This window comes from Sander vitreus, chromosome 5 (genome assembly GCF_031162955.1).
Source record: "Sander vitreus isolate 19-12246 chromosome 5, sanVit1, whole genome shotgun sequence".
Taxonomy (NCBI): Eukaryota; Metazoa; Chordata; class Actinopteri; order Perciformes; family Percidae; genus Sander; species Sander vitreus.
This window is the reverse complement of record NC_135859.1, coordinates 35,836,084-35,862,965: the sequence shown is the minus strand read 5'-3', so window position 1 is coordinate 35,862,965 and position 26,882 is coordinate 35,836,084. Positions and strand designations below refer to the sequence as shown.

General features: G+C 43.7%; 1 protein-coding gene across 2 annotated transcripts in view; it reads left to right on the top strand.

The window, feature by feature from the left end:
• The first annotated feature begins 2,033 nt into the window (after window positions 1-2,033).
• LOC144518755 (tetratricopeptide repeat protein 28-like) overlaps window positions 2,034-26,882 on the top strand; it is a 323,665-nt gene continuing 298,816 nt past the window's right edge. Inside the window, exons 1-2 of one of the 2 annotated variants that reach the window (XM_078251654.1) lie at window positions 2,034-2,302; window positions 7,549-7,848. In XM_078251654.1, coding sequence (XP_078107780.1) covers window positions 2,273-2,302; window positions 7,549-7,848 — 330 coding nt within the window. In that variant the 5' untranslated portion in view covers window positions 2,034-2,272. The remainder of the gene's footprint in view (window positions 2,303-7,548; window positions 7,849-26,882) is intronic. The other variant, XM_078251655.1, reaches the window with a different exon arrangement.

Here is a 26,882-nt window from a genome sequence, read left to right as displayed (position 1 = left end):
CTCTGGTCCACTAGCCTGGTCCTACCAGACTCTGGTACATTAGCCTGGTCCTACCAGACTCTGGTACATTACCCTGGTCCTGCCAGACTCTGGTCCACTAGCCTGGTCCTACCAGACTCTGGTCCACTAGCCTGGTCCTGCCAGACTCTGGTCCACTAGCCTGGTCCTGCCAGACTCTGGCCCATTAGCCCTGGTCCTACCAGACTCTGGTACATTAGCCCTGGTCCTACCAGACTCTGGTACATTAACCCTGGTCCTACCAGACTCTGGTACACTAGCCTGGTCCTACCAGACTCTGGTCCACTAGCCTGGTCCTACCAGACTCTGGTCCACTAGCCTGGTCCTGCCAGATTCTGGTACATTACCCTGGTCCTACCAGACTCTGGTACACTAGCCTGGTCCTACCAGAATCTGGTACATTACCCTGGTCCTACCATACTCTGGTACACTAGCCTGGTCCTACCAGACTCTGGTACATTACCCTGGTCCTACCAGACTCTGGTACATTACCCTGGTCCTGCCAGACACTGGTACATTACCCTGGTCCTACCATACTCTGGTACACTAGCCTGGTCCTACCAGACTCTGGTACATTACCCTGGTTCTACCATACTCTGGTACACTAGCCTGGTCCTACCAGACTCTGGTACATTACCCTGGTCCTACCAGACTCTGGTACACTAGCCTGGTCCTACCAGACTCTGGTACATTACCCTGGTCCTACCAGACTCTGGTACACTAGCCTGGTCCTGCCAGATTCTGGTCCATTACCCTGGTCCTACCAGACTCTGGTACATTACCCTGGTCCTGCCAGACACTGGTACACTAGCCTGGTCCTACCATACTCTGGTACACTAGCCTGGTCCTACCAGACTCTGGTACATTACCCTGGTCCTACCATACTCTGGTACACTAGCCTGGTCCTACCAGACTCTGGTACATTACCCTGGTCCTACCAGACTCTGGTACACTAGCCTGGTCCTACCAGAATCTGGTACACAAAATACTGGTTCTATAGAAAAGTCAAACCACCCCAAAACATCTAGGCATTAGTTCATTTTTTGTTTTTGTTTTACGAATTGGTAGTTGCTGTCAGAAATACCTCAACTATAGAGCTGCAAAGATTAATCGATTAGTTGTCAACTATTAAATTAATTGGCAACCATTTCTTTTTTGGGGGGCTTTTCCACCTTAAATGGACAGGTGAGAAGGGGGGGGGAAGACATGCAGGAAATCATCACAGGTTGGAGCCAAACCCTGGACCTCTGCGTCGAGGCATAAACCTCCAACTATATGTTCGCCTGCTCTACCCACTGAACCAACCCGGCCGCAATTGGCAGCCCTTTTGATAATTGATTAAACGGTTTGAGTCGTTTAGGCTAAAAGATGTAATAAAAAAAAAGTTAAACTCTGATTCGAGCTTCCTAAATGTGAATATTTTCTAGTTCCTTCTCTCCTCTGTGACAGTACACTGAATATCTTTGAGTTGGGGACAAAACGAGACATCTGAGGACGTCATCTCGGGCTTTGGGAAACACATATTCTGACATTTTATAGAAAAAAAACTAAAAATGAATCGACAGATTAATCAACAATACTAATTAATCGTTAGCTGCAGCCCTTCAGACAACTAGCTACAACTCAAGAGGCTGAACTTAACGGCTTTTCTCACTTGGCTACTAATAATTACGGTTGAACAATAAGACTTGAACGCAGCATCACTCAGCCCAGGTGTGGCATCATCAATTGTGGCCGGTGTGGCTCGTCTTCACTTTTCTCTTCACCCCTGCCCTCGCAGAGTCTCTGAACGCCTTCGACCCGAAGGTTAGCTAACATTTGCTTTAAGTGTCACTTTATAAATGGTGTAACACGTTTAAAAACCGAACAAACCACAACCGAGTGATACATTAATAATTAATGAATGAATTGTTCTTTTCTTTTCCTGACTCAGGCTCCCATACGGCTTCATGCCTCACTGTGTACAGCGCTCAGAAATCCGCTATGGCAACAGGGGGAAAAAGACAGGAGAAAAAAAAAGGAAAAGATTTGACAACATGGCGCACTTTCCTTAAGAAAAGTTTCTCCTGGACGCCACACAGCTCAGTCTTTGTGGCTTTTCTCGCAGTTTGTCGACACTCGTGCCACAGGAGGACTTTCGTGCTAACTTTTGAACACCTTTTGGATGCATAAAGTCGATTAAAAAGCCAGGAAAGAAAGAGTGTGAAGGGATGAGAGCAAGAACCCGCTGCACAAACCAAAGCAGTCACACAGGATGGAGAAGCAAGCGACTCTGAAAGAAAAGGTAAATACATCACAAACACTACTTTCTACACTGTCGTGCGAGCTGCCATTTTTGTAGTTGTTGGCGTTTAATTCCCCCTCTGAAAAAAAACACTTTTTTTACCTCGCGTCCTGGACAGGAAATACCAACTGACCATTCCTGAGAAAACCTCGTAAAAGACCTCTATCGATTTTCCAGTCATGCATACTGTACTGTACTGCACATTGGATGTGTGGGCTCTCTTTGTGCAGACAATAGCCAACATTAACGTCATTTTAAATGTCAATAAAAGAGTATACAGTGTACAAATAGGCAATGAACTCAAACTTCACTTATTTTGTTTTTGCATGAACAGAAGCTTGCACTGCCAAGAACCTACAGTGGCAGTAAGTTAGTGTGTGTGTGTGTGTGTGTGTGTGTGTGTGTGTGTGTGTGTTGCCATGAGTAAATCCACACAATTCCCCAACAAAACATTCCAGACTATATTTGCTTTTGGAGAGAGTTGACTCAATCTCTGTCTCCTTTAAGTGTGATTCCGTTGGTGTCCTCTTGGTGTCGGCTCACATTCTCCTCCCTTCCTGCCCACATACAGAAGGCAGTAGGACCTTCCTGTAAAATCACTGATTAGTTCCCTCTTCTGGTCCTGCTAGTCATCTGGAGGGAGTGTTTGTTTGAAGGGAGAAGCTGCATCTCTCTCTCTCTCTCTCCGAGCCCTGGTAGATCTGATCTACTGTATAATAGATGCTTCTCCTGACATTTCTTTGGGAGCTAGCCTTTGGATGTCAGCATGTGTGACAGAGCTGTCAGTTGTAGGTGTGGACGTCAACCCACCTCAGTTGACATTTTGTCTTAAAACCCACACAAACCCAGTGGTTTACATTATCTGTTGCATCACAATTGCGTCAACAGAAGCACTTCAGGATAAAGCTTTGCCCCACACCTACCACTCTTTGTGTGTCTCAAAATCCCTTCGCTACGGGAAACGCCAACAAACTTCGAGCTAGCGAGCTACACGCTGAAAATGGCAAGTTTGGAAAAATGTTGGACGGTGCAACAAGGCAGACCTGCTTGGTTCTTCCAGGGAATGATTGTAAAGATCTACAAAGAATATGTTTAGGGCGTTTCCTCTCTAACTGGGACGTTTTGGGACTGATTGGTGGGATTGTTGTGGACGAAGTACACACGGAGATACACTGGTACATCTTTTGCAGGATGCAAATGTTCCACCAGAACAAGTTCCTTCCTGAGACTATTTAGCAGAGTCACCGTCGCTGCGTCCGGAGCTCAGCGCCGCCCGAGACGATGTGATTGGTTTAAAGATATGCAAACAACCCAGAGCCTTTTATCTCCTATCCCAGAATGCATGTGTAGTGTAGCCAGACCTTTACTCCACAGCGCTGTGGAGATAGAGCTGGATATGCAAACTAATCATCTACTATTCCACAGGTGTTGAATTGGCTATAAAACACTATAATATAAAACACTGGATGCTTTAAAGTTCAGTCAGAGTAGAGCAGGAAGTCCATTCTTTCCATGGTGTCACATGTTTTAAAAAGATCAACAGTTATCATACAGAGAAGAACAAGAAAAGGTGGAAAAGATGAAGGTCAACGGGTGCAAAGAAAGCAACTGATTGCTGCGCCTGTAACTTGATGCTGAATCTACTTGATACCCAAAGCCTTCATATTTGCTGCGTCTACTCCCCGGGCTCTGGAAGTAATTACCCAGCCTGCCCTATCCCAGAATTCAGTCTGAGGAGGTGTGGTGAGAAAGAGGTATAAAAGGAAGCCGGCCCTTAAAAACGTGCAACCCGAGATGAACTTCATGATTCAGTAATACTCAGCAAACCGTTTGTTTAATGGATTCAGCACTCATCTACTTAATCAATAAGAGTGTATTGGCTGGATGATAATTGGTCTTGCATTGAAAAGGTTTGTCTGCCAGTTGATTCAGCAGTGTAATGAGTTGAATATGATTGGGAACGATAATAGATTCAATCCCACATTAGCGCCGATGGCCTTGCTCTAGGGCAGGCTTTCTCTTGTTGCCGTAAGAGATTTACTGGCGCGATGAAGATGTCTGTATTAGGCTGAACTTCACACTATTGCTGCGTGTCTAGACTGTGAACATCAGAGTCAATATTGACTTTATTTTGAACTAACAGGACGGGAAAGATAAAACCTTATGTGCTCCGTTATTGTACTATATATCAAGGGTGTAACTTTGGTTTGAGAAGTGTGTGGGGGGCACAAAAGAGGGGGTCCTATGCCAGAAAAATGTCTTCGATTTGAATCTCATTTCCAGCATTTCTACATACATTTAGGGACTATGATGATACAAAATCCAGAAAATAATTAAGGTGATCATAATGATACATTCTGCCAGAAAGAATAGCACTTAACTATGTATAAGAAACATATGTCTTACTTTCTTTATTGGTAGTTATAGAGGCGATCGCCAAGATTTGACAGAATCATTTTATAGAGTCAAAAATGTTCACAATTTGAAAGTTGGGGGGGGGGACACAATCAGGGTTTTTGAAAAGTGTTTAGGGGGACATGCCCCCCAGTCCCCAGTGGAAATGACTCCCTAGCTATATACTGTACTACTAAATAGGCCTGTGCGATATGGAGAAAATCAGATCTCACCAAATACCTCAATATCGATACCCCAACGATATTGTAGTGTTGACTATTGGTGCTTTCACAAAATATTTACACAGTGAGATTTTTGATAAATAATCATCAGTAATGTGGATATAATGACTAAGTGGGTAAAGGCAAATAATAGAACAGCTACAACAGTCTGGTGAGTGCAGAAAATGACATCACTTAATGTAACGCAGCCTTTAACACCAGGAAAAGACACTTATGTCATATTACGATATCCAAAACCTAAGACGATATCTAGTCTCATATCACGATATCGATATGTTGCCCAGCTCTACTACTAAATTATATTTGCTTGGACTTGAACAATAACTGAAAGTTAAACTAGGGCTGCCCGATTTATTGAAAAAATCCTAATCGGTTATTTTAGTCAATATTGAAAACTCGTTGACTTTTGGAAAGATGTTGCATTTATTAAAGTAAAAAAAGAACAGTGAACTAGTTCAACAAATCAACAGTGAAAACACCTTGAGCTGTGAAATTTCCCTTCATACTTTTTCCTGCTGAACTTTTTGAATGCTCCTTCAGAACACAAGACAAAATAAACATGTACCGTATTTTCTGGACTATAAGTCGCATCAGTCAAAAAATGCGTCACGAAGAGGAAAAAAACATATAGAAGTCTCACTGGACTATAAGTCGCATTTATTTAGAAATGTATTTCACAAAATCCAAGACCAAGAACAGACATTTAATCTGGAAAGGAGAGTTATTAAACTCCCCAACAGCCCCCAGAACAAGGGGCTGAATACGGTAGGTGTCCTCTATGTTAACGTAACACATTAACAGTTATTAAACTACCCAACAGCCCCCAGAACAAGGGGCTGAATACGGTAGGTGTCTCTATGTTAACGTAACACATTAACAGTTATTAAACTACCCAACAGCCCCCAGAACAAGGGGCTGAATACGGTAGGTGTCTCTATGTTAACGTAACGTAACGGCACTGTTGACGAGCCTCTCCCAGCAGCACGTTGTTCAAGCACCCATCTGTGGACTCCTTCCTCCAGCTCTGGCCATCTGGATTTCAGCGCGACTAGCTTTCTTTGTTTTCTTCATTGCAGTAAGACTAACCTTTTCTCCAGTCCCTCACAAGTTTCTCTCTCACTCCAAACTCTCCTTCTGCTGCTCGATGACCGTTTTCGGCTGCGTGTTTTACTACCTGCAGTCTCCTGCAGCTTCTTTTCTTTCTCAGTTGTCTTTAGGAGCAGCATACAGTCGTCACAAGCCTAGAGCGCCTCTCGCGGCTGTAGACGGTAATGTTTTCAGCATGAAATAACATTTAAAACATGTTACATTATATATATTTTGATATATAAGTCGCACCTGACTATAAGTCGCAGGACGAGCCAAAGTATGAAAAGAAGTGCGACTTATAGTCCGGAAAATACGGTACTTGCAAAATGTAACGTCAACGTAACGCGTTTTCTCAATTACGTTGTTTTTGTGATCGTTAGGAGCAGAAATCTAAATCGTGATCGTAGTTCAATAGTAGTTATAGTTCAACAGCGCTAAGTTAAACATTACACGACGTGCACACGTGCTATGCAGATGTTCAAACAAATACGGAAGGAAACCCAAAAGTAAAAAACGAAGAAAGCTCCAAGTCACCTTTCTGGTAAAGAGTTCAATTATTTAAATGACTATTTTAATGTTGAGATTGTTAGTACTGTTTTAGCCTCGATATCAGGAAGAAAAAAGAAAAGACGATACCCAACCCTAATGTTATTTTGGCAACATAAATGAATCCCTCTGTGAAAAAGGTTCTCCAGAGAGTTGGTTGGTATGTTCCAGGTGTGGTGGTGTTTCGCCAAAATAAAGCTGATGTAGCAAACGGCAAAAAGCCTTCTTCAGGGTGTCACATGACTATATTTATTATTTCAGAAACCTTGTTTAAAATGTTAGGTTGTGTCGCAATATACCCCAAAAGATATTTCTTTCTTCATATTTCTGAGGAAGGAAGGACATTCCCAGTGGACTTTATTTTCATTTTCCCAGCAGACATGACACTGACCATAACAGGAAACGTAAAGGGGGAATAAATCAACACTAATAATGGCTCATATAAGAGAGTTCAGTGTCCCATAAAGCCATAACACTGAGCTAGCGTGCATGCTACCCTGGAGCTGACCAAAGTAAATCAAATTCAGCCATTTTCAATGTTCATTAAAGCGATAGTGCGTAGTCTCTCTCGCCCCCATGAGGAATTCTCAGTAATGACGACGACACTGTCGGTGCGTCCACATGATACAAGCCTTCTGTGATCACGTGCCATGACCTAAATGATCCACTGATCCACATTTTTCAACGCTTTCCGATATTTTAGAGCCCACACAACAAATCCATCAATCCAGGCAATAATCAACAATGAAAATAATCGTTAGTTGCAGCCCTACACGCTTGTCATACCCTGCATGACACACCCTGCATCATATTCACACACTAACTGTTCTTCACTTATTAGCTGCACGTTCGAACGCCAGCATATCAGTTTGTTATTTAGTTAGTTTGCTCAAGTGCGTTCCTGCCCGTTAGGTGCTATGAGATTTTTCAATTGGACTGATTATAGCTCTTTCACTCCTCTGTCCAATTCTCCAGTTTTCCATCTTCAGTTCTCGGACAGCGGGCAGACCCCTCCGCTGTGTTTCTGGAGACGAAGGAGGCAGGTTTGGTCTCAGCAAGGCCGAGTTCATGGAGAAAGTGCAGCAGAGCAACGAGGCGTGTCAGCGGGGTGACTTCCAGGCAGCCGTTTATTTGTACACTGATGCCTTGCAAGCGGACCCACAGAACTGCATCCTGTACAGTAACCGTTCAGCAGCACTTCTTAAACTGGGACAACACCAGGCGGCGCTGGACGATGCTGGAAAAGCCTGCGAGCTCAATCCCAAGTGGCCCAAGGTAAGTGTGCCTCAACAGCTTAAACTATGGGTACATACAAACAATTGTGGATCTTTTTTTGCAACACCGTGACAACATGAGGAAGAAGGGAAGAGTCCAGAGTTATTCACCCTGCGTAAAATAACAGTTTGTCTTGTCAAAAAGAAATTATTGAGTTTTATTGAGTGCACCAAGAGAGCTTCATTGCCAACAACTGTAAATCTCAAACAGCAGATCTAATCTGGGAGCTCTGATTTCCATATCATTGCCAATTTTTAACTATTTATTATTATTATTATTATAAGCACTTAGCTGCATAGATTAAAATGGGGATATACAGCGCTGCTCATAAGTTTATGAACCCACGCTAAAGTTGACTAAAAAGAGGAATAAAAAAAATCATCTTTTGGAAATTGATCTTAATGCCTTAGTTGAAAAAATGAGGAAAAATCCAACCTTTAAGGACACCAGTTTTCTTTGTGAATGAATAATGTATCGTAAATAAATAAATGTTCTTCCTTAAAATACAGGGGGTATAAGTCAGTACACCCCTATGTTAGATTCTCATAGAGGCAGGCAGACTTTTATTTTGAAAGGCCAGTTATTTCATGGATCCAGGATACTATGCATCCTGATACAGCTCCCTTGGTCCCCCCCCCCCATCGTCACATACCCTTCACCATACCCCCCCATCGTCACATACCCTTCACCATACCCCCCCATCGTCACATACCCTTCACCATACCCCCCCATCATCACATACCCTTCACCATACCCCCCCATCATCACATAGCCTTCACCATACCCCCCCATCATCACATAGCCTTCACCATACCCCCCATCATCACATAGCCTTCACCATACCCCCCCATCATCACATACCCTTCACCATACCCCCCCATCGTCACATACCCTTCACCATACCCCCCCATCATCACATACCCTTCACCATACCCCCCCATCATCACATCCCCTTCACCATACCTAGAGATTGGCATGGGGTACTTTCCATGAAATCATCTCTCAATGCAAATCAACCAGCTATTAGGCTAACTGAAATACAACCATGACAATCTCTAGGTATGGTGAAGGGTATGTGATGATGGGGGGGGTATGGTGAAGGATATGTGATGATGGGGGGGTATGGTGAAGGGTATGTGATGATGTGGGGGGTATGGGTGAAGGGTATGTGATGATGGGGGGGGGGGGTATGGTGAAGGGTATGTGATGATGGGGGGACCAAGGGAGCTTTATCAGGATGCATAGTATCCTGGATCCATGAAATAACTGGCCTTTCAAAATAAAAGTCTGCCTGCCTCTATGGGAATCTAACATAGGGGTGTACTGACTTATGCCCCCTGTATTTTAAGGAAGAACATTTATTTATTCATGATACATTATTCATTCACAAAGATAATTGGGGTCCTTTTAAAGGTTGGATTTTTCCTCATTTTTTTCAATTAAGGCATTAAGATCAATTTTTTTCAAGTTTTTGTTTTTTTTATTCCTCTTTTTAGTCAGCTGTAGCAGGGGTTCATAAAGTCATGAGCAGGGCTGTATAGACAGAGCACATTTAAGTCCCGTCCCCAACGGAGGGGAAAACAATTCATCGCTCTCCATTGACTTTGTATTGTGTGAAGGTTTCCTCCTCGTCAATTCTGTCTGCTAGCAAACAACAGAACAAAATGCCTAAAAGCTGCTGTGTGGTAATATTCACTACCAGCAGGGTAAAGAACCAGGACTTAAGATTTTATAAGCTGCCGAACTTCAAAACTGAGCTTTTAAGAAGACAAAAGTGGATACAGATGTGAGGGATCGGTTGGAAAACTAAGTCAAATATCAGTTTTAGGCTAACTATATTTCTGTAAGTTAAGCTAAAGCATTTTGACAGGCTGCAACTTGTGTTATAGTGGAATGTGGATAAATCAGAGAGCAGTATTATGTTTGCAAGTGCCTTAGCTTGCTAACACAAAGCTAACATCAGCTAACACACAGCTAACTCGCCCTCTCTGGTAGACAGGTTTCTGAAATAATCCTTTTGACATGCTTGAATCTGATGTTTTTAGCTAGCACCTTGTTAGCGTTACAGCCGTTAGTTGCATGCTGGGGCGCAGATGGTTTTCCCGTCCGGTGGGCGTGGCTTTCAGAGGACGACGGGATGTGCTCTGTCTCTATGCTGTTTTTTTTTTTTTTTTGTAAAAGTGTTGCTGACAAAAATGACATTTAGTCAGTATGGTATGTAATAACAGTACAGTCAGTAAAAGGTAGTTATATTACTGTTTTACTCATTTCTTCTCACAAATATTGGATCATTTGCCTTTGATTCAAAGTGTTTCAAATTCCCCTCCCATTTTCTTGTGGCTGCTGCTCAATACAAAGTTTTCTGGGGTCTTGTTTTTGATCTTGTCCGGGCCATGCGGACTAACCTGTGATAGATTTCACATTACTCAGCCACAGAGATCACTAGGAGACCCAATCCCTCTCGCTGATAGAAGTGCATTGATTTCATGATTTAGCATGGAGAGATACTTTTGTTTTTCGCGAGAGAGAGATTGATGATAATGTGGTAGAGTGGTATTGATGATAATTTGTCGCTCGCAATGATGCATCAGCAGCCACCTCTTCTTTGATCTGAGGTCGTGTGTCTTCGGAGGCTCAGGTAGGTTTCCTCTTCTGTGAAAATGTGGCGTTGTAGTGAGAACGGAGACTGTCGCTTCTCATCACAGAGATAATGTTTTGTGAAAGAGCCAGCCTTCCTTCATTCTTCTGTCCTCCCATACATGTTCTTCCATAAGCATCCATGCATTCAGTCATAAATAAACATTCATTTATCCATTCATAAATATCCATACATTCAGTTCTAAATATGCATTCATTCCTCCTATAATTGAAAATCACTGCTAAAATCATTCTCCGTTCTTCTCTTTATATGCTATCCAAGTACAATGAAGCTCTTTGTGGTCTGACTGGGGGATGGTTGGCTTAATCTAGGCGGTGTAGCTCTGCTTATTCCTGGATTCACTGCGTGACAGCTTCCACTCTCTTCGATGCTGAAGTTTCTGTCGGCAGACTGCGTCGACGTAAAGCCGGAACCTTTTTTTGTTTTACTTTGTAACATGGCACGGTAGGATTAATAGGTCTGTGGTATTGACAGTTGTACAGAGGAGTGCATGTTCATGCTTTAAATTAAGTCTCTCGCATCACCACTAGGGGTCAGTCTTGTCAAACAGGACGGCTATTAAAAGTGTCTGACAAGAAGGCAGTCGGGCAATCCCATTTCCAAGACGCTTTTTTGTTTTACACTCAGTGGGTTCAAGGAAATGTTCATCATGACTCACTGTCATATAATTATAGAAATGTGCTTGAACATGTATCAACACAGGCGTCATGGGGACTATTTTTCTGCTTTATTACTTTACAGCTGGAGGCCAACGTTGCAACAAATCCATCTTGCAGTTTTGTCTATCTGATATGTCAGAAAATTCTCTGATCCTCTAATCAGAGTTTGATCATTTTGTGCTAATCAATGTGCTTCAGTAGATATGCTATGAATGAACAGCATTACAACTCCTGTGTTCAGTCAGTGCTGGCTCAAAGAATTGATTTAGTAACGGAGGTCTCGACACGTTGGCCTCAGGGAAATGGCGCTTTCGGCGTTGTGCAGTCCATCTGCTATGCCTGAATGTTTGATGAAGGGACAGGGATTAAATCACAGGAGTGTGCTGGCATTCAGAAGTGTGTGTGTGTGTGTGTGTGTGTGTAAGTACATAATATCATCAATCATACCTCCCTATGACCGCACTACTGGATTGGCCCGTCAAACAGTGACAGGCGTGGTTTTGCTGCCCCAAGCACCAGCGAGCAGCCCACCCTCCTGAAGGCCACAGCCAGCCTGTGAACGAAACGAACCCCCTGTCTAATCTGTCAGCTCTGTCTGCTGTTAGTGCCAGAAAACCCATTCTGAAAGAAGAAAGAAAATGTGTGGTTTAATGACCCAAGACAGCTTCAGGCCCTCTGTACCTCACCCTCTTACTGAATATAAAAAGCTTAAATGAGAACAAAATAGGGTGTCATTTCATAGACAAGGGGTGCACGTGTGTGTGTGTGTGTGTGTGTGTGTGTGTGTGTGTGTGTGTGTGTGTTCACATTTAGTTTCTGTGAGCCGGTCTCGGAGGGAAACTGGGTAATATGTGTGCATAATCAAGCTACTTTTTTTGTGATTCGGAGAAAGTACAAAAGGAATGATACTGCAGCAAACTCTTAAACTTGAGCTAGTCTCCCATTTCCAGCTCACCACAGATGCATTCTGGGATAGGAGAAAAAAAGGCTCTGCGTCGTTAGCATTTCTTTAAACCAATCACAGTGGTCTTGGGCGGCGCTGAGCTCCGGACGCAGCAACGGTGGCTCTGCTAAATAGTCTCAGGAAGGGACTTGTTCTGGTGGAACATTTGAACCCCGCAAAAGAAAACGCCACATACAATATTAAATAAAGTTAACTGTTGACACAACACAGTAACGTGAGATATTTAAATCAGCTGATACATGGTTAAACCTCATTGGCTCTTACCAGTGTATCTCCTTGTGTACTTCTTCCACAGCAATCCCACCAATCGGCCATTCATCATTGTCAACAAATGTTTCTGGTGATCCGTATAGGATGGAGAACTGGCATAATAAGCTGCAGCTACCCCCCCTCTTTGACTGCAGGGTTTTCACCTGGTCCTCCATTATCGCGAACCAAGCGGGGCACAACAGAAACCATGGCATCTGGGGCGACCTCTGGCTCACCCAGTAAGAGCGTGCGCCCCATGTAGGCTGAGTCCTTTGAGTCCGACCTGCGGCCCTTTGCTGCATGTCATCCCCCATCTCTCTCCAACCTTTCCTGCCTATCCACTGTCACTATCTAATAAAGGGGGGAAAAAATGCCCCAAAAATAATCTTGATTTTTGCCATGGCATTTTCACACCATGTGTCTGTGTCTTAACATGGCGCAGTGGATATGACACATGCCTTTGGTGTGGGAGATCTGGGTTCGAAACCCACTGCGATACATCAACCAATGTGTCCCTGAGCAAGACACTTAACACCTAGTTGCTCCAGAGGCGTGCAGCCTCTGATATATAGCAGTTGTAAGTCGCTTTGGATAAAGGCGTCAGCTAAATGACATGTAATGTTATGTAACGTTACCCTTTCTAGCTCACTGCAGGCGATAGGCCATGCTTTGACATTTTAACAAAAGCTTTTCCTATTACCCGTGGACTCTATAGCACGTTAGAGAGTAAATGCTGTAAACACATTCTTTGTAAATCTTTACAATCATTCCCAGAAAGAACCAAGCAGACCTGCCTTGTTGCACCGTCCACGTTTTGTTCCAAACTTGACATTTTCAGCGTGTAGTTCGCTAGCTCGAGGTTGTTTTGTTGTTGAAGGGATTTTTTGACCGGTAACACAAAGATAGCAGAAGAGTAGGAGCCAAGCCTGACATTGATGTGAGGCTTAATCCTGGTAATTTACTTCTGTTGCACCACACTAAACGTTTTAACACTTTTTGGTAGACATTGGTGTGAGAGGGGAACGTTTTTAGCTACTATTCCCAGTGAATATTTTTTGATTCTGTGATGTGTGAGTGCAATTACTTTCTTAATGGTGTATACCGATGACTGAGAGGACAATACCCTCTCTAGATGGATTTCCTGTCTACTCTTGTCCTCCATCTGGTCCCCTCGTCTCAACACGGTTGTTCCAGTGACATGTTAAACAAACAGCCCTTTCTGCCATCACTCCCACTCTCCTGCCTGAGCGCTGACAGGAGAGTGCCCAGGGAACCAAAAGACGACGACTGGCACTGCAATGTCGGGGGAAACATCTCTGTCATTTGCACATCTTCTGATTATAGGTTATGATGGTGCCTGTCGAGGGTATTCTGTCTCAAGTGTTTATTGCCAAAGTTGCAGCGACACATTTTCAAAATGATGGTTACAACCCATCGAGCTTTGTTTCCCTGATGAGGCAAAAACACATTTCTTTCCTGTGCATACTTGCATCCATTTTCCTTTTTCACAAGCATAAAAATCTCCATTTACGTCCCAGTGGAGGGTCCTTGGTTTTAACTGAGACAATGAGTGTATAGGGGAAAGGTCAGGGTGTGTGGAGTGCTGAAAGGGGACTTTAATTAAAGCGGCAGCGTATCCAGTTATTGTGTAAAGAGAGGATGCTGACACCCTGATGAGGCCAAAGCTTCTTTTTTCTGCAGTGCTGGGTGATGATGACACTGGCTGTTGCTATACGCGGAAAAGGGAGAAAAGTAAGTGTGTGATTTGAAGACCTCGTCCTTCGCCACTCTCAGCGGCGCTCTGCTTTTCATGTGGATGAGAACCACTGGGGTGTAATGCTCCTCTGTTGGTATGACCGTCTGTTAAAGCAGCTCTCATCGTGTGTGTGTGTAAAGAAAAAAAGAACCTGGCTTCATGGGGAGAGTGGCTTTAGCTCTTGTACCTTTCTTGTTGCTTTCATTCGCACCATCTGAAGTATTTATTTCATAACATCTTGGTGACCTGTGCTGTTACTTTGATACATGCTGAATAATGAAGTGAAAACCCTCACAGGGGAGCTACAGCAAGTGGGCTACAATTGTAAAGTTGTTTTCTTTTCTTTAGAAGTGCACAAATAGGCAGGGAAGGATAGAGAAAATGGGAAATCGCCGATCCTGCTTTTTGATAGTCGAAATCCAAAGCTATTTTCAGTCGACTTTCGATATAAAATTGAAATCGCTACACCCTTAGTTTTGATACACTATGAAAGCACATATATAATGTGTATAATCATCTGTGCGTATCCAGTGTAGAGGTTGTCTCGCTTTGCCAGACCTTCCTCCACAGCGCTGCGGAGGAGGGTGTGCCTAGTCCACACAGCATTCCGGGATGGGAGAACAACTAGTTTATTGGCATTTCTTTAAACCAATCACAATCGTCGTGGGCGGGGCTAAGCTCCGGACGGAGCCACGGTGCCTCTGCTAAATAGCTTCGGGAAGGAACTTGTTTTGGTGGAACATGTGTACGTTCAAAAGTAGTTTTAGTCGTGCAACAGAAAACTCAGATTGGACAGATAGTCTAGCTAGCTGTCTGGATTTACCCTGCAGAGATCTGAGGAGCAGTTAACCATAGTCCTCACTAATCCACCGGAGGTTAGAACGCCAACACAGAGACAGAGGAAGGGGACGGACATCTGGGGGAAAAGAGCGTGATCCGGCAGAATTTCCGGCGGCAACAGAGCAATCCCGGAAGTGGAACGTCGTGGATATAAACTAGTGTAGAAGTTGCTGTTCTAACCATCCTTCCATCCCACTGAGTAACTTTTTAGCCAAGCTAGTAGCGCGGCTGTATAGACACTCCACCACTGTGGTGCAGACTGAAATATCTATGAGATGGATGGCCATTACATTTGATACATTCATGGTTCCCAGACAACGTATCTTACTGACTTTGGCGATCCTCTGACTTTTTCTTTAGCGACATAATCGCATCACAATGCTGAATTTGCTCAATTTTGCAGGTATTTTGGTCATAAAACAAACAAACAAGACAATTATTGTGAACATGGTTAACATTACAACGTCTTAATATCAGCATGCTAGTGTTATATTTGAGATTGTAAGCATGCTGACCTTAGCATTTTGCTAGTACAGCCTAACGGTAGCTTAGCATGGCTGTGGACTCTTAGTCTCGTTAGAGAGGAACAATCAAACTACAAAAATATCTTCCCTGTTCTTTCCTGTGCAGTTTCAGAGACAATAATTCAGTCTGAATATGAAAACTGCTGACTGTTTAGAGCCCCTGTTCCTCCCCAGTTACTTGAATTACTAAAATGTGAGTAGAAAAAAGAAACGTAACTCAGACTGCATAGAAAACAGATGCAGAATTCTTAACTCAGAATCCGAAAGGAGGTCATTGCCACGGTAAGTTTCACGTATGTGGAGTTTGCCTTGGTGATTGGTGCACACACAAACAAACACATTAAACATTAATAAGGAATAAACACAGAAACGGAAACAAATGTATACAAAATATACAAAACAGTTGTTTAGTATAAGAAAGGGGAGGCTCTCTATATGTACAGTATATTGGGGCCAAGGTGTGTATTAATAATATACCTTGATGCATGTTTATGTTTAGTATATGATTTTGATTTGAAAGAACTGAATGAAGCTGACGTTGGCCTGCATACCTGCCCGGTACTCGTGGAAATACTGATAGTTGCGTCTCGTCTTTTATAATATGGAAACAATGCTACTACTGTATGAGCCAAATATTTGGTTAAATGCCTTCAGTTTTTGTAATCTGTAATACCAATGTTTGTCTTCCTTTAACACCACAGCAGTGTTTCTATGTTGGAGGTTTTACGGATCTACACTTCTCATGACCGAGTGCGTGCACTGCTGTGTTTCTTCATGAAGATGTGTGCGTTGGGTTAAAATAAGGTCTTCACGCCAGTTTCCCCTCTCCCACTGCTCCGCCGCTGTTTTCCTCCGGAGCTCCAGAGCTCACCATGGAGAGAGTGGAGTCATGAACCACTAATAAGAGGGTTCCGCTTTGCTTTCTACCCAGCCGAGGCTTGAACTAATGAACAAATCAAATGAATGGCATGTAATTATAGGCCAGTGAGAGCGGGACGGACGGAGGGTTGGCGCTAGCGGGTACAAACCTGAAATTATTTGTCTGGAAAAATCTGTGAAATGAGCAGGCGCAGTTTACGTCTCTTTTTTGTCCGCCTTTAGAAGCCTGTTGTGGCTAAGCAGCGCCGCAAATGCACGGGCCATGATGGAGGGAAAGTGACCACACACACACACACACACACACACACACGTCTGCTTTTTTGGTTTCAACAGCACTTTCACGTTCTTTACGCAGATGAGATGAAACTAATCCTGTGCTGCAGTTGTCTGTCTGGTCGCAGGGCTGCTCTCTCTTACTTCGTGTCTTTGAGGACGTGATGTTCTGCTCAAATTAGGGATGTCCAGTTTACAGGTCGACCGATACTGGTTTTTCGGTGCCAATTATCATTTATTAGTAGTTAATGAAACGGACATTTGGACTGGAGCTTAGATCTGGCCCAAAAAATCAAGCCCGACCCCATCCGAGACCGGCCCGGCCCGACACATTAACTGTAACTGTGAGCCTGAGACCTGACAACCTGACGATGTTTTAACACGTGGGCCGTTATAACTGACGTTCTCAACTACAACTCAGAGTTGTTTGAACTCAACGTATTTCTCTGTGAGGGCTTGCTTCGCCCTCATGCTTGGAGAAGTAACAGAAGAGGACGTTGAAGGCTGACTATCATCTTTTCTGCCACGGCGAGCCTGCTTCATGTGTCTGTTCATCATCCAAGTCCCCGTTTTATTTGCTGTCATAGGCGAGCAGCGTGCCGCACTTCGCCTAATGCACTCGTCCAAGCCGACACACATGGTGTCACTGCCCACGACTTGTTTAAACTGGTTCCACACCTCCGACTTTCCTCCAGACTTGCTCAAAGGTTATTCTCCTGTTTTTCTTTACATCCTCAAGCTCCATGTTGGACTATGGCGCGTGCGCACATCGCGATGTAGACGATGAAACAAAATATCGTGCAGCCCTAACCCATAGTGTCTCAACAAACGTCAAAATAACTCCTCCTTTATACTTTTTTGGGGGCTTCACACATTCCAGTCCATCTATTTCAGTGGAACAGTTACTTTCAAACTATGCCTTTTTATGGCCGATGCTTCTAATAGATCCACCCATTCCCATCTATTCCTGTGGGTGAAGGCTGTCCCCAGACTAACCTTCTTGTGTAGTACACTACATACAAGATATGAAATATATTCCTGTGGGTGAAGGCTGTCCCCAGACTAACCTCCTTGTGTAGTACACTACATACAAGATATGAAATACATTTGAAAACCTGAATGCTGAAATATCCCACCTATCACCAAGTTGCGCACTTTTTAATGAATGTATCGGTAAAATGAAACGTGTGGTTTGTGTGATGTTCTGTTGTGTTCTTTAACCCCCCCCCCCCAAATGAAGCACAACTAGACTTTATATTTCAGTTGTTTTCTGTCAGATTGTTTATAGATTTCGACGTTTCCGACCGCACTTGCAGGCAGCTTCATTTCCAGGACAAAGAGAAAGAAAAAGAGACGGAGGGACTGAGGAAACGGTCAGCTGTTCCACAAACTCCCGGGCAGTTCAGAGCTTGTGTTTGGTGTTTTAGAACTTTCTCGTGGCAGAGATAGAGGCAGTGATGTTTCCTGTTTCCTGTTTGGGACTCGCACACCGCCTCAAAACAAACTGACAAGTCTGATCCACGCCCACATGACTGGCCACCAAAGGGTTGATGTCGGGTTGCGTTTCTCCAGAAGTTGCCTCCGTCTCAACTTTATTACAGTATTGAAGAACCCGAATCAAAAGGTTTTATTGACACAATAAATATAAATATAATATATTATAAATAAAGAGATTCTCCTTGGTGAAAGGTGCATATATAAACACACAAACGAACATATTAAACATTAACATAAAATAAACATTAAATACAGAAAAAACAAATATGTTCAAACAAAGTAGCTGTTGCATGAGAAAAAAAGAGGCTGTGGTGGCCGGGAGGTTATAAAGCGAGCTTGTGACCGGGAGGTCGCGGTTCAATCCCCAGACCGATCTGGGGTGGGGGTAGCACTTGTCCCCTCTCTCATTACCACCACTGACGTGCCCTTGAGCAAGGCCCTTGACCTCCAACCGCTCCAGTGGAGCTGCTCAGTGGCCAGCTTCCAGGTATGAATGTGATCAGATCAGACTGTGGTAGTACTGGGCAGCTTCCAGTATGAATGTGATCAGATCAGACTGTGGTAGTACTGGGCAGCTTCCAGTATGAATGTGGTCAGATCAGACTGTAGTAGTACTGGGAAGCTTCCAGTATGAATGTGGTCAGATCAGACTGTGGTAGTACTGGGAAGCTTCCAGTATGAATGTGGTCAGATCAGACTGTGGTAGTACTGTGGTAGTTTTCCAGGTCGTCAATGAGAAATTGTTCTCAATCGACTTACCTGGATAAATAAAGGTTAAACTCTTTTTTTTGGATTGAGTATTTTAATCTGGAAAATGGAATACCTACCCAACAAATGAATATCCAAATAGTCAAATTTTTTGGGTTCCGGGCCGAGCTAAATGACGCTTAAAGACGCTAAAAGTGCTTTGTATCCCATGTGATAGTATTCAGTAGCATGCAGCATAAATGTATTTGAGCTACGGCGTTGTTGTGAACCTGATGTGAACCTTCTCTCCGTCTAATAACTCACTTAACATTTAGTAAAACGCACCTACATCCAACACGTTGTGTTACAATCAGCTCACATTTTCTACAAAGTGCTGCTTGTGTGTCTGTTGAATAGCCAGCAGACACAGCTCAGGCACAACACATCACGGACATTATGCCAGTAATATGACTGCTATTTTCAGTCTACAAGCTCAATGTACTGTTGATGTGTTCAGAGTTTTTCCCTTTTTTTTTTTTTTCTTCTTGTCTTGCTGTTTGGAATGGCTGACTCCAAGTCCTGCTTCCCCGGATCGCTGCGATGGTGGCCAAGTGGTTTTCCTCTCTGCCACCCAGGCGCCCCACCAAATTGTAGTGTTTAGTAAAATGTAATCTGCTTTCAAGAAACACCAGACGCACGCACGCACGCGCAGACACGCACGCACGCGCAGACACGCACGCACAGACACGCGCACAGACGCGCGCGCACAGACACACACGCACACAGACACACACAGACGCGCGCACAGACACACACGCACACAGTCACACACACGCACAGACACACACACACACACACACACACACACAGTCACACACACACGCACGCACGCACGCACACAGACTCACACACAGTCACACAGACTCACGCACACAGTCACACAGACTCACACACAGTCACACAGACTCACGCACACACGCACACAGTCACACACACACACAGTCACACAGACTCACGCACACAGTCACACACATACACACACACACAACAAAACTGAAAATTGGCCTGTCTTTTCTTTTTTACACTAACCATAAGCTCTGTGTGTTTTGGTGCTTTGCTGGATGCCACAAAGTTCACAGAAAAAGTCTTTCAGTGTCGGATGATGTAATGTGGTTTGATGTGTGTGATGACCTCGCTCTCACCTCTCAGCTGTCCGTCTCTAGACCGTCTGCGGGGCTTGGATGAGTCAGAGCTCGGAGCTGATGTCACCCTGAGAATAATCTGTTAGGCCTATCAACACCCTATCAAACACCTACTCACACACACACAGAGTTTGGATTAAATATTTTTTGGGGAAAAGATTCTGTAAAATAACTGTGTGTTAGGTGTGTGTGTCAGTAGGTGTGTGTGTGTGTGTGTCAGTAGGTAGGTGTGTGTCAGTAGGTGTAGGGGTGTGTGTCAGTAGATGTGTGTGTGTCTCAGTAGGTGTAGATGTGTGTGTGTGTGTGTCTCTCAGTAGATGTGTGTGTGGCTATTTTTGTTCATTATAGTTTTGAATTTTCCGTTATTTCTTATTTTTTTCTTATTTTTTAGTTTTGATTTTTCGGTTAGTTTTCAGAGCGTTAGTTTGTTTTTCAGAAAGATTTACTTTCAGTTAGTTTATGTTAAATGTCTCAAAAGTATGTAGCTACATATACATACAAAACACATGGTTGGAAAATGGCCTTCATGTTTGATCTTTGTGTTATTTTAGTGTCCAATGGGAAGCAATTGTGGCACCGCGCCATCTCCCGAAATGTAAAGTCTTGACGGAAATTCAGGTTGGCTCCTTTTTTCAGTAGGTTTTAGTTTTTATTTAGTTTCAGTTTACTAAAAATATTTTTCACTCCTTGTTTTAGTTTTAGTTTATTATAAACCATACCGTACATTTACAGTAATAACCCGGCAGCAGCTTCGCCAGTAAACTACGTTTTTTTTATTTTAAGGTGTTTTACTGTAGTTTCTTACTGTATTATTTAAATTTACAGTAATATATGGGCTGCGGTGTAATTGCCGCCTATTCCTTTATTTTCCCAAGATGCATTTGGTCATGACCGAAAGAAGTCATGACCGAAAGAACGAGATCCAGGGTACAAGCGGCCGAAATGGGTTTCCTCAGGAGGGGGGCTGGCGTCTCCCTTAGAGATAGGGTGAGAAGCTCAGTTATCCGTGAGGAGCTCGGAGTAGAACCGCTGCTCCTTCACACAAATGGAGGCCATTTGTGGTCGAGGCGAGAAGGGCTACAGCTACGTCCGTGTTTGGCTGTATATGGAAGGGACTAGTTTGCTTCGTGTGGACTCACTTGACCGACTGACTTGACATGTAGGCAGAGCTCGTGAGCTTCAGAGCTAAGGGCGGGGCTACAGATTAGGTGTCCCTAAAGAACAGCGTATGTAACAGTAGTTCCACATTACGTTAATTCATTTGCACGCAAGTTTTATTTATTTTTATACCGTGTATTCTCCGTGTAAATTCATGTACCAAACCGAGACGCCCGTACCGTTTTGTTTCAGTACGAATACATGTACCGTTCCACCCCTACGTTGAACCAGCCATGTTATTTTTGTGCAATTTTGTTGAAAGAAACCCACATTTCTGATATAGAAAACCTTGAAAAGGGGTCAGACTTGACCCGAGGACAACAGGAGGGTTAACCCGCATCACAAAATATCCTGATCGCCGTGAAAAACGTCCAGACCGTGGACATTGCGTCGTCTATGCTGCGTCACAAACTCGCCGTGGCTAAACGAATGCATGAATAAAACCCACAGCAGCGCTGCCCTGACAGAACAGAAGCTAGACAGACAGAATCATCGGTTGTTCACACCAGTTTTCCTCATCGGGACGATGCCGAAGTATAAAACATTGGCCGATACCGATATGATTGACGATATCTCATGCATCCCTACTTTTTGTTCTGGCTGAGTTGGTCCCCATTGGATTTTTCAGCATGTGTTAGTTTTGCATAATTAAATCGTTTTTGATTTCTTTGTTATGCCATTTTGCAGATAAGCTATTCAGAAAATCAAATGCAAATAGTGTCCCAAAAGAAATAAAATGTGTCAAAGCCTAGGTAAGCACCTCAAACAAGAAACTTTCAATCATGTTAGAGACCGTCTGTGCACTCAGAATGCTTTTTCCCTCCGGATACATCAATTGATTACCAGCTTAATGGCTTTTTGCTTGCTATTACAAGGCAACAAATGTCAAAAGGCCCAGAGAAAGCGAGCTCATTGCCATGCTCGCGGCATATCAGCCTGCCGCTGATAGTGGATCAGCTTTACAAGCCGGAGGAAATGAGGAAAACAATTGCACCCTGCTCTTAGCACATAACCTATGAGGTTATACAGATTTTTTTTGTTCCGGGGGTTCATTTCCCTGTCAGGCTCATATTGTGCCGGCCCCTCCCACCTTGGAGTCGTCAAGGCTCGGGGCCCGAGACGCGGGACGGAAAGAAAACGACCCTGAAGCGAGAGATTCTAGATGGAAACAAGCTAAATATGTCATGGTTGACCTTTCACTTGCCCAAAGTCCATTTTTACTGGTTGCTATACAAATTTTTTCGAGCAAAAAAATTGGGGGAAAAAAAGGTCAAAAGAACATCAGAAAATATGTCAAATGTCGAAAAAGTTTCAAAAACGTGAACAAAATTGTCATATTTTTTTTTCATAAAACGTTTAGAAAAAAACGTCAACACATCAAAAATGTAAAAAAAAGCATCCAAAACATGTCAAACTTGAATATAATAGTTTTTTTCGAGCAAATAAAAAATGTTGAAAGCGTCAAAAGCGTCAAAAATGTCAAAAAAAGCGTCACGCACCAACTCAATTCTTGATTGGCCAATGTCACATTCAACGAGCGTTCTCCGACGGGGGCAAGTGAACAATAACTAGGGATGCTCCCAATCCAGATTTTTGGGGTTCGGCTGAATCCTGAACCCCCTGGTTGAGATTCTGCTGAGTCCTCGTCCCGTCCTCAGTCCATGAACACAGTCAACACATTAATGAAGTAAACAGTGACTGTCCTTCCTTTGCCGTACCTGAAGTTGCTGCATTCTGGCTGCTGTCTGTAGATTCCTTCATGCTCAGCTCGTATTCTTCCAGATGTTTCATACCAGATGTTGTAACAGCGGTGATGTTGTGTAGTGTTTAGGGTCCTCGCCACCACCAGACTAATCAGCATTGCAGATTGAACGTGTAGCTGGACTTGAATGGCCTTCTTTTGACTGAAAGTACTGCCAAACAACACTTTTTCTGCTCACCAGTTCCATTTCCACTTCCTCTCAGCCTGCTGCATTGAAGCTCCACCTACGTAAACACCTTCCTGTAACCAACGGCGCCGTCATTACGGCGACCAGCGTAGCGAGCGTAGGGTTCAGTTCGCTGGGAAAAAATCTAAGGTTCAGCAGTAACCCAACCCCGTCAAAAAGCCCAGTATTCAGCCGCATCTGAAGCCTGGATTGGGTGCATTCCTAACGATAACGTCATTTATGATACGATGATGCCCCAACCCAACTGGGTTGTTATATTTACTCGCCCAATGTAGCGTTTTACTTTCACCGGGCCATCGGGAAACCCTGATTGTTGAACCCTGCCTGAATCTCTCCAGAATTAGCTCAGCCTGCTCTGCTGCAGGGAGGAAGCACTCCCGTCGGGGGAAACGGGGGCAGAGCAGAGAGCAACCTGCAAGAAGCCCATTAGTAAACTCTGCATACGCACGGCAAGATGAATAGTGGCGCGAGCGGCGAGTTTGTCTTTCCGCTCTGATCTGCATCCTGATCCCGTTGTCTTCACCTCTGAACTTCAGGTGATTAGTACACTCTCATTTTTCGCTTGTGTCGGCGCCGGCAGCTGTGTCAGGTACATATTAATATTACAACGCAGATTAGAACAAAGAAAAGTCATTCTGCTGATGCATAATAACGCCGACTCGTTGTTGTATCTTTCCCCTCTTTTAAGGAGGTGCAAGGTTTGGTCGGTGCTTACGCCTCGGGGATAGGTGAAAAGTGTTCCTCTCTGAGCTCGTAGTCTGTTTCATGATGTAACCTCCTTCCCATAGTGAGTCATATGCCCTGCTTCCTCCCACAGAAATTAATTCGTAGGGATAAAGGTGCCACTAATGCTGTTTCCAGGTGGCTGACGAGCATTTTTGGAAAGAAGTATGGCTGTAGTTTGAGAAAATCGGCATCAAATCAGTTCTTACTTGGGGAAAAAAAGGCAAAGTGCATTTAGTTTATTACTTTATTTGACAGGGACGTTAAAGTATAGCCTTTGTATCTTACAATCATTGTTATGAAAGCTCACTCTGTTGACATTTTTAAATCTAGATTGAAAACACATCTCTACTCATTATACTACAGCCAAGCACAACACGCCATCCTTTCTGCACAAACACTTATTCTCTTATGTTGCTGGATTTATTGTTTATTATTACTGCTTTTACCTCTTGTGTTGTCTTCCCGTCAGCAGTGACAAAAACATACTTTTGTTGTGCCTTCTCAGTGTTTTTATAGCTTTTTTCAGCGTTGTCACTTTTTTCCTGATATTTTCGCTGCTTATTTCAGCGTCCCATATTTCAGATATAAAAGAAATTTGAAAAGGGGTCAAATGAGGGTTAATTGCTGTTCAGTTATTTTGTTGCAGTCTGTTATTTCTGTGTTCCTTTAACTGTAAAATGCACTGTGACTGTGGGCCCTATTTTAAGGATCTGAGGTCACGGCGTGAAGCGCCTGGCGCAGGTGTGTTTAGGGCGTGTCCAAATCCACTTTTGCTAGTTTGACGGCTGAAAAATGGGTCCGTGTGCCGGGCGCATGGTTCAAAAGGGTTGACCTTAGTGTCTTCATTAATCAGAGGTGTGTTTTGGGCGTAACATGCAATCAACCAATCAGAGATCATCTCCCATTCCCTTTAAAAGCCAGGCGCGTTTGGACCTTGGAGCATTGCTGTTATGATGGAGGATCTGCTGAGCAGGAAGGAGAGATGTTCAGGAGAAGACGGTGATCTGCTCGTGCGTGAAGTGAAAGCGTGCGAGCAGATCATATCATAATACTATTTCACATTGTAATGTTTTTATTAGTAATCTTCTGCATGTGTGTGTGCTGCTGTGCGTCCCTGTGTGTGTAACAAGCATAGTGTGCACGTGCTGTGCACGAGCCTAGGAGCATTTTACTAATGCTCTGTTAAAATAACAATGAAATGCTGCGTTATTGACTTTAGACCAGGTTTTTGTTGGTCAATGGTGCAATCACTTCCCACTGCCTCAAGATAGCAATACTCCCAGCATGCACCTGAACACACCTCCCTGTAAGACCAGCACGCCCAGAATGCACCTGAACACACCTCCCTGTAAGACCAGCACGCCCAGAATGCACCTGAACACACCTCCCTGTAAGACCAGCACGCCCAGAATGCACCTGAACACACCTCCCTGTAAGACCAGCACGCCCAGAATGCACCTGAACACACCTCCCTGTAAGACCAGCACACCCAGAATGCACCTGAACACACCTCCCTGTAAGACCAGCACGCCCAGAATGCACCTGAACACACCTCCCTGTAAGACCAGCACGCCCAGAATGCACCTGAACACACCTCCCTGTAAGACCAGCACGCCCAGAATGCACCTGAACACACCTCCCTGTAAGACCAGCACGCCCAGAATGCACCTGAACACACCTCTCTGTAAGACCAGCACGCCCATGGGCCACAGATGGGAGCAGGTGCATTTGCTATTTAAACGACGTGGGCGCTGGACGGGAAACTGACAACTGCGTCGGTCTTAAACTAACGAAGACACTGTGCGTCGGGCTTTGCGCTGCGCCGGGTGCTAAGGGCACGCTGTTTAATGGTGATTTTACACTTTGAATAAAACTTGACTTTGAAATTTGAAAGATGTACTGATTATTTGATGGCCTTGCTGCCCTGGCATTTGGCCTTTGTGCCCCTAAGATGACGACATTCCTGGCTTGGTTGGATTGTGTTGCTCAACCCAAAATATATGTCAGCATATGCTTGAAATGTGGCCGTAGAACCGCCGTAGTTTTATCATCAATGAGGCGTCTCAGCAGCTCTGGTCGGCTTGAGTTCAGTAAGTACTGAGTACTGAAGTTTCAAAAAGAGAAACATGTATTAGAATATCCTCACAGTCTTTTCCTCTGCTTCCTCTGTTCTGTACCAAAATATAGCTAAATGCACTCCCTTGAGGTTGCTGCCTTGAAGCCCCGCCAGAAAAAGCATATTTATGTTTTGTGTACATACTGGTGAAATACGATACACAAAACAGGAGGCACCATTAATGACAACCTCCACATGGTAAGTGAAATAAGTGTAACAAGGACATCTTTTCTCATAATTGCAAATAGAAACACATCACGTTACCTTGCGAATCACAGTTGACGCCAGCTTAAAACGTCAGTGCACATTAATAGAACACATTTGTTCAATAATACGTCACTTAAAATCTGTCACTGTTTAATTCAGCAGCAATCAATTGATGCATCAGCAAACAAAAAAAAGAAAAGTCCTATTTGTCACCGTTGCTCATGTGGAACCAGAACATGAAATGTAATCAGGCTTTAGTTTAAGTATGACCTAATTTTTGCACGTTAAGTGAGTGCTGAGTGGTCACAATTTTTTCTGTAATTACTGACTTAACTGGCATGTCTTAAATGATTAATGATAGATGATTTCTAATGAATAATGGATGCTTGGAAGGAAGTGTGGAACAAAGAATGCAATATGCAGAATATTATGGTAACTTGTTCATGTGATAATCTCAGATGTGTTCCTAAAAACGGTAAGGAGGGCCGTTTTAATATTCAAATCCAGCCCAGTTAAAGATAGATCTTCTTTTTCTGTCTGAATGTCTCGGTGCGTAACGGCCTCCAGCCTAATTTATTCTTCTAAAGTGCTCCTTCTAGATTGCAGGTCTCGTTTTTAGGCAGCTAAATTACTCACTTGTGTCAGGTTATTACAATTAGCTGTTTGATCACTGTTGTGTCTTACATAGA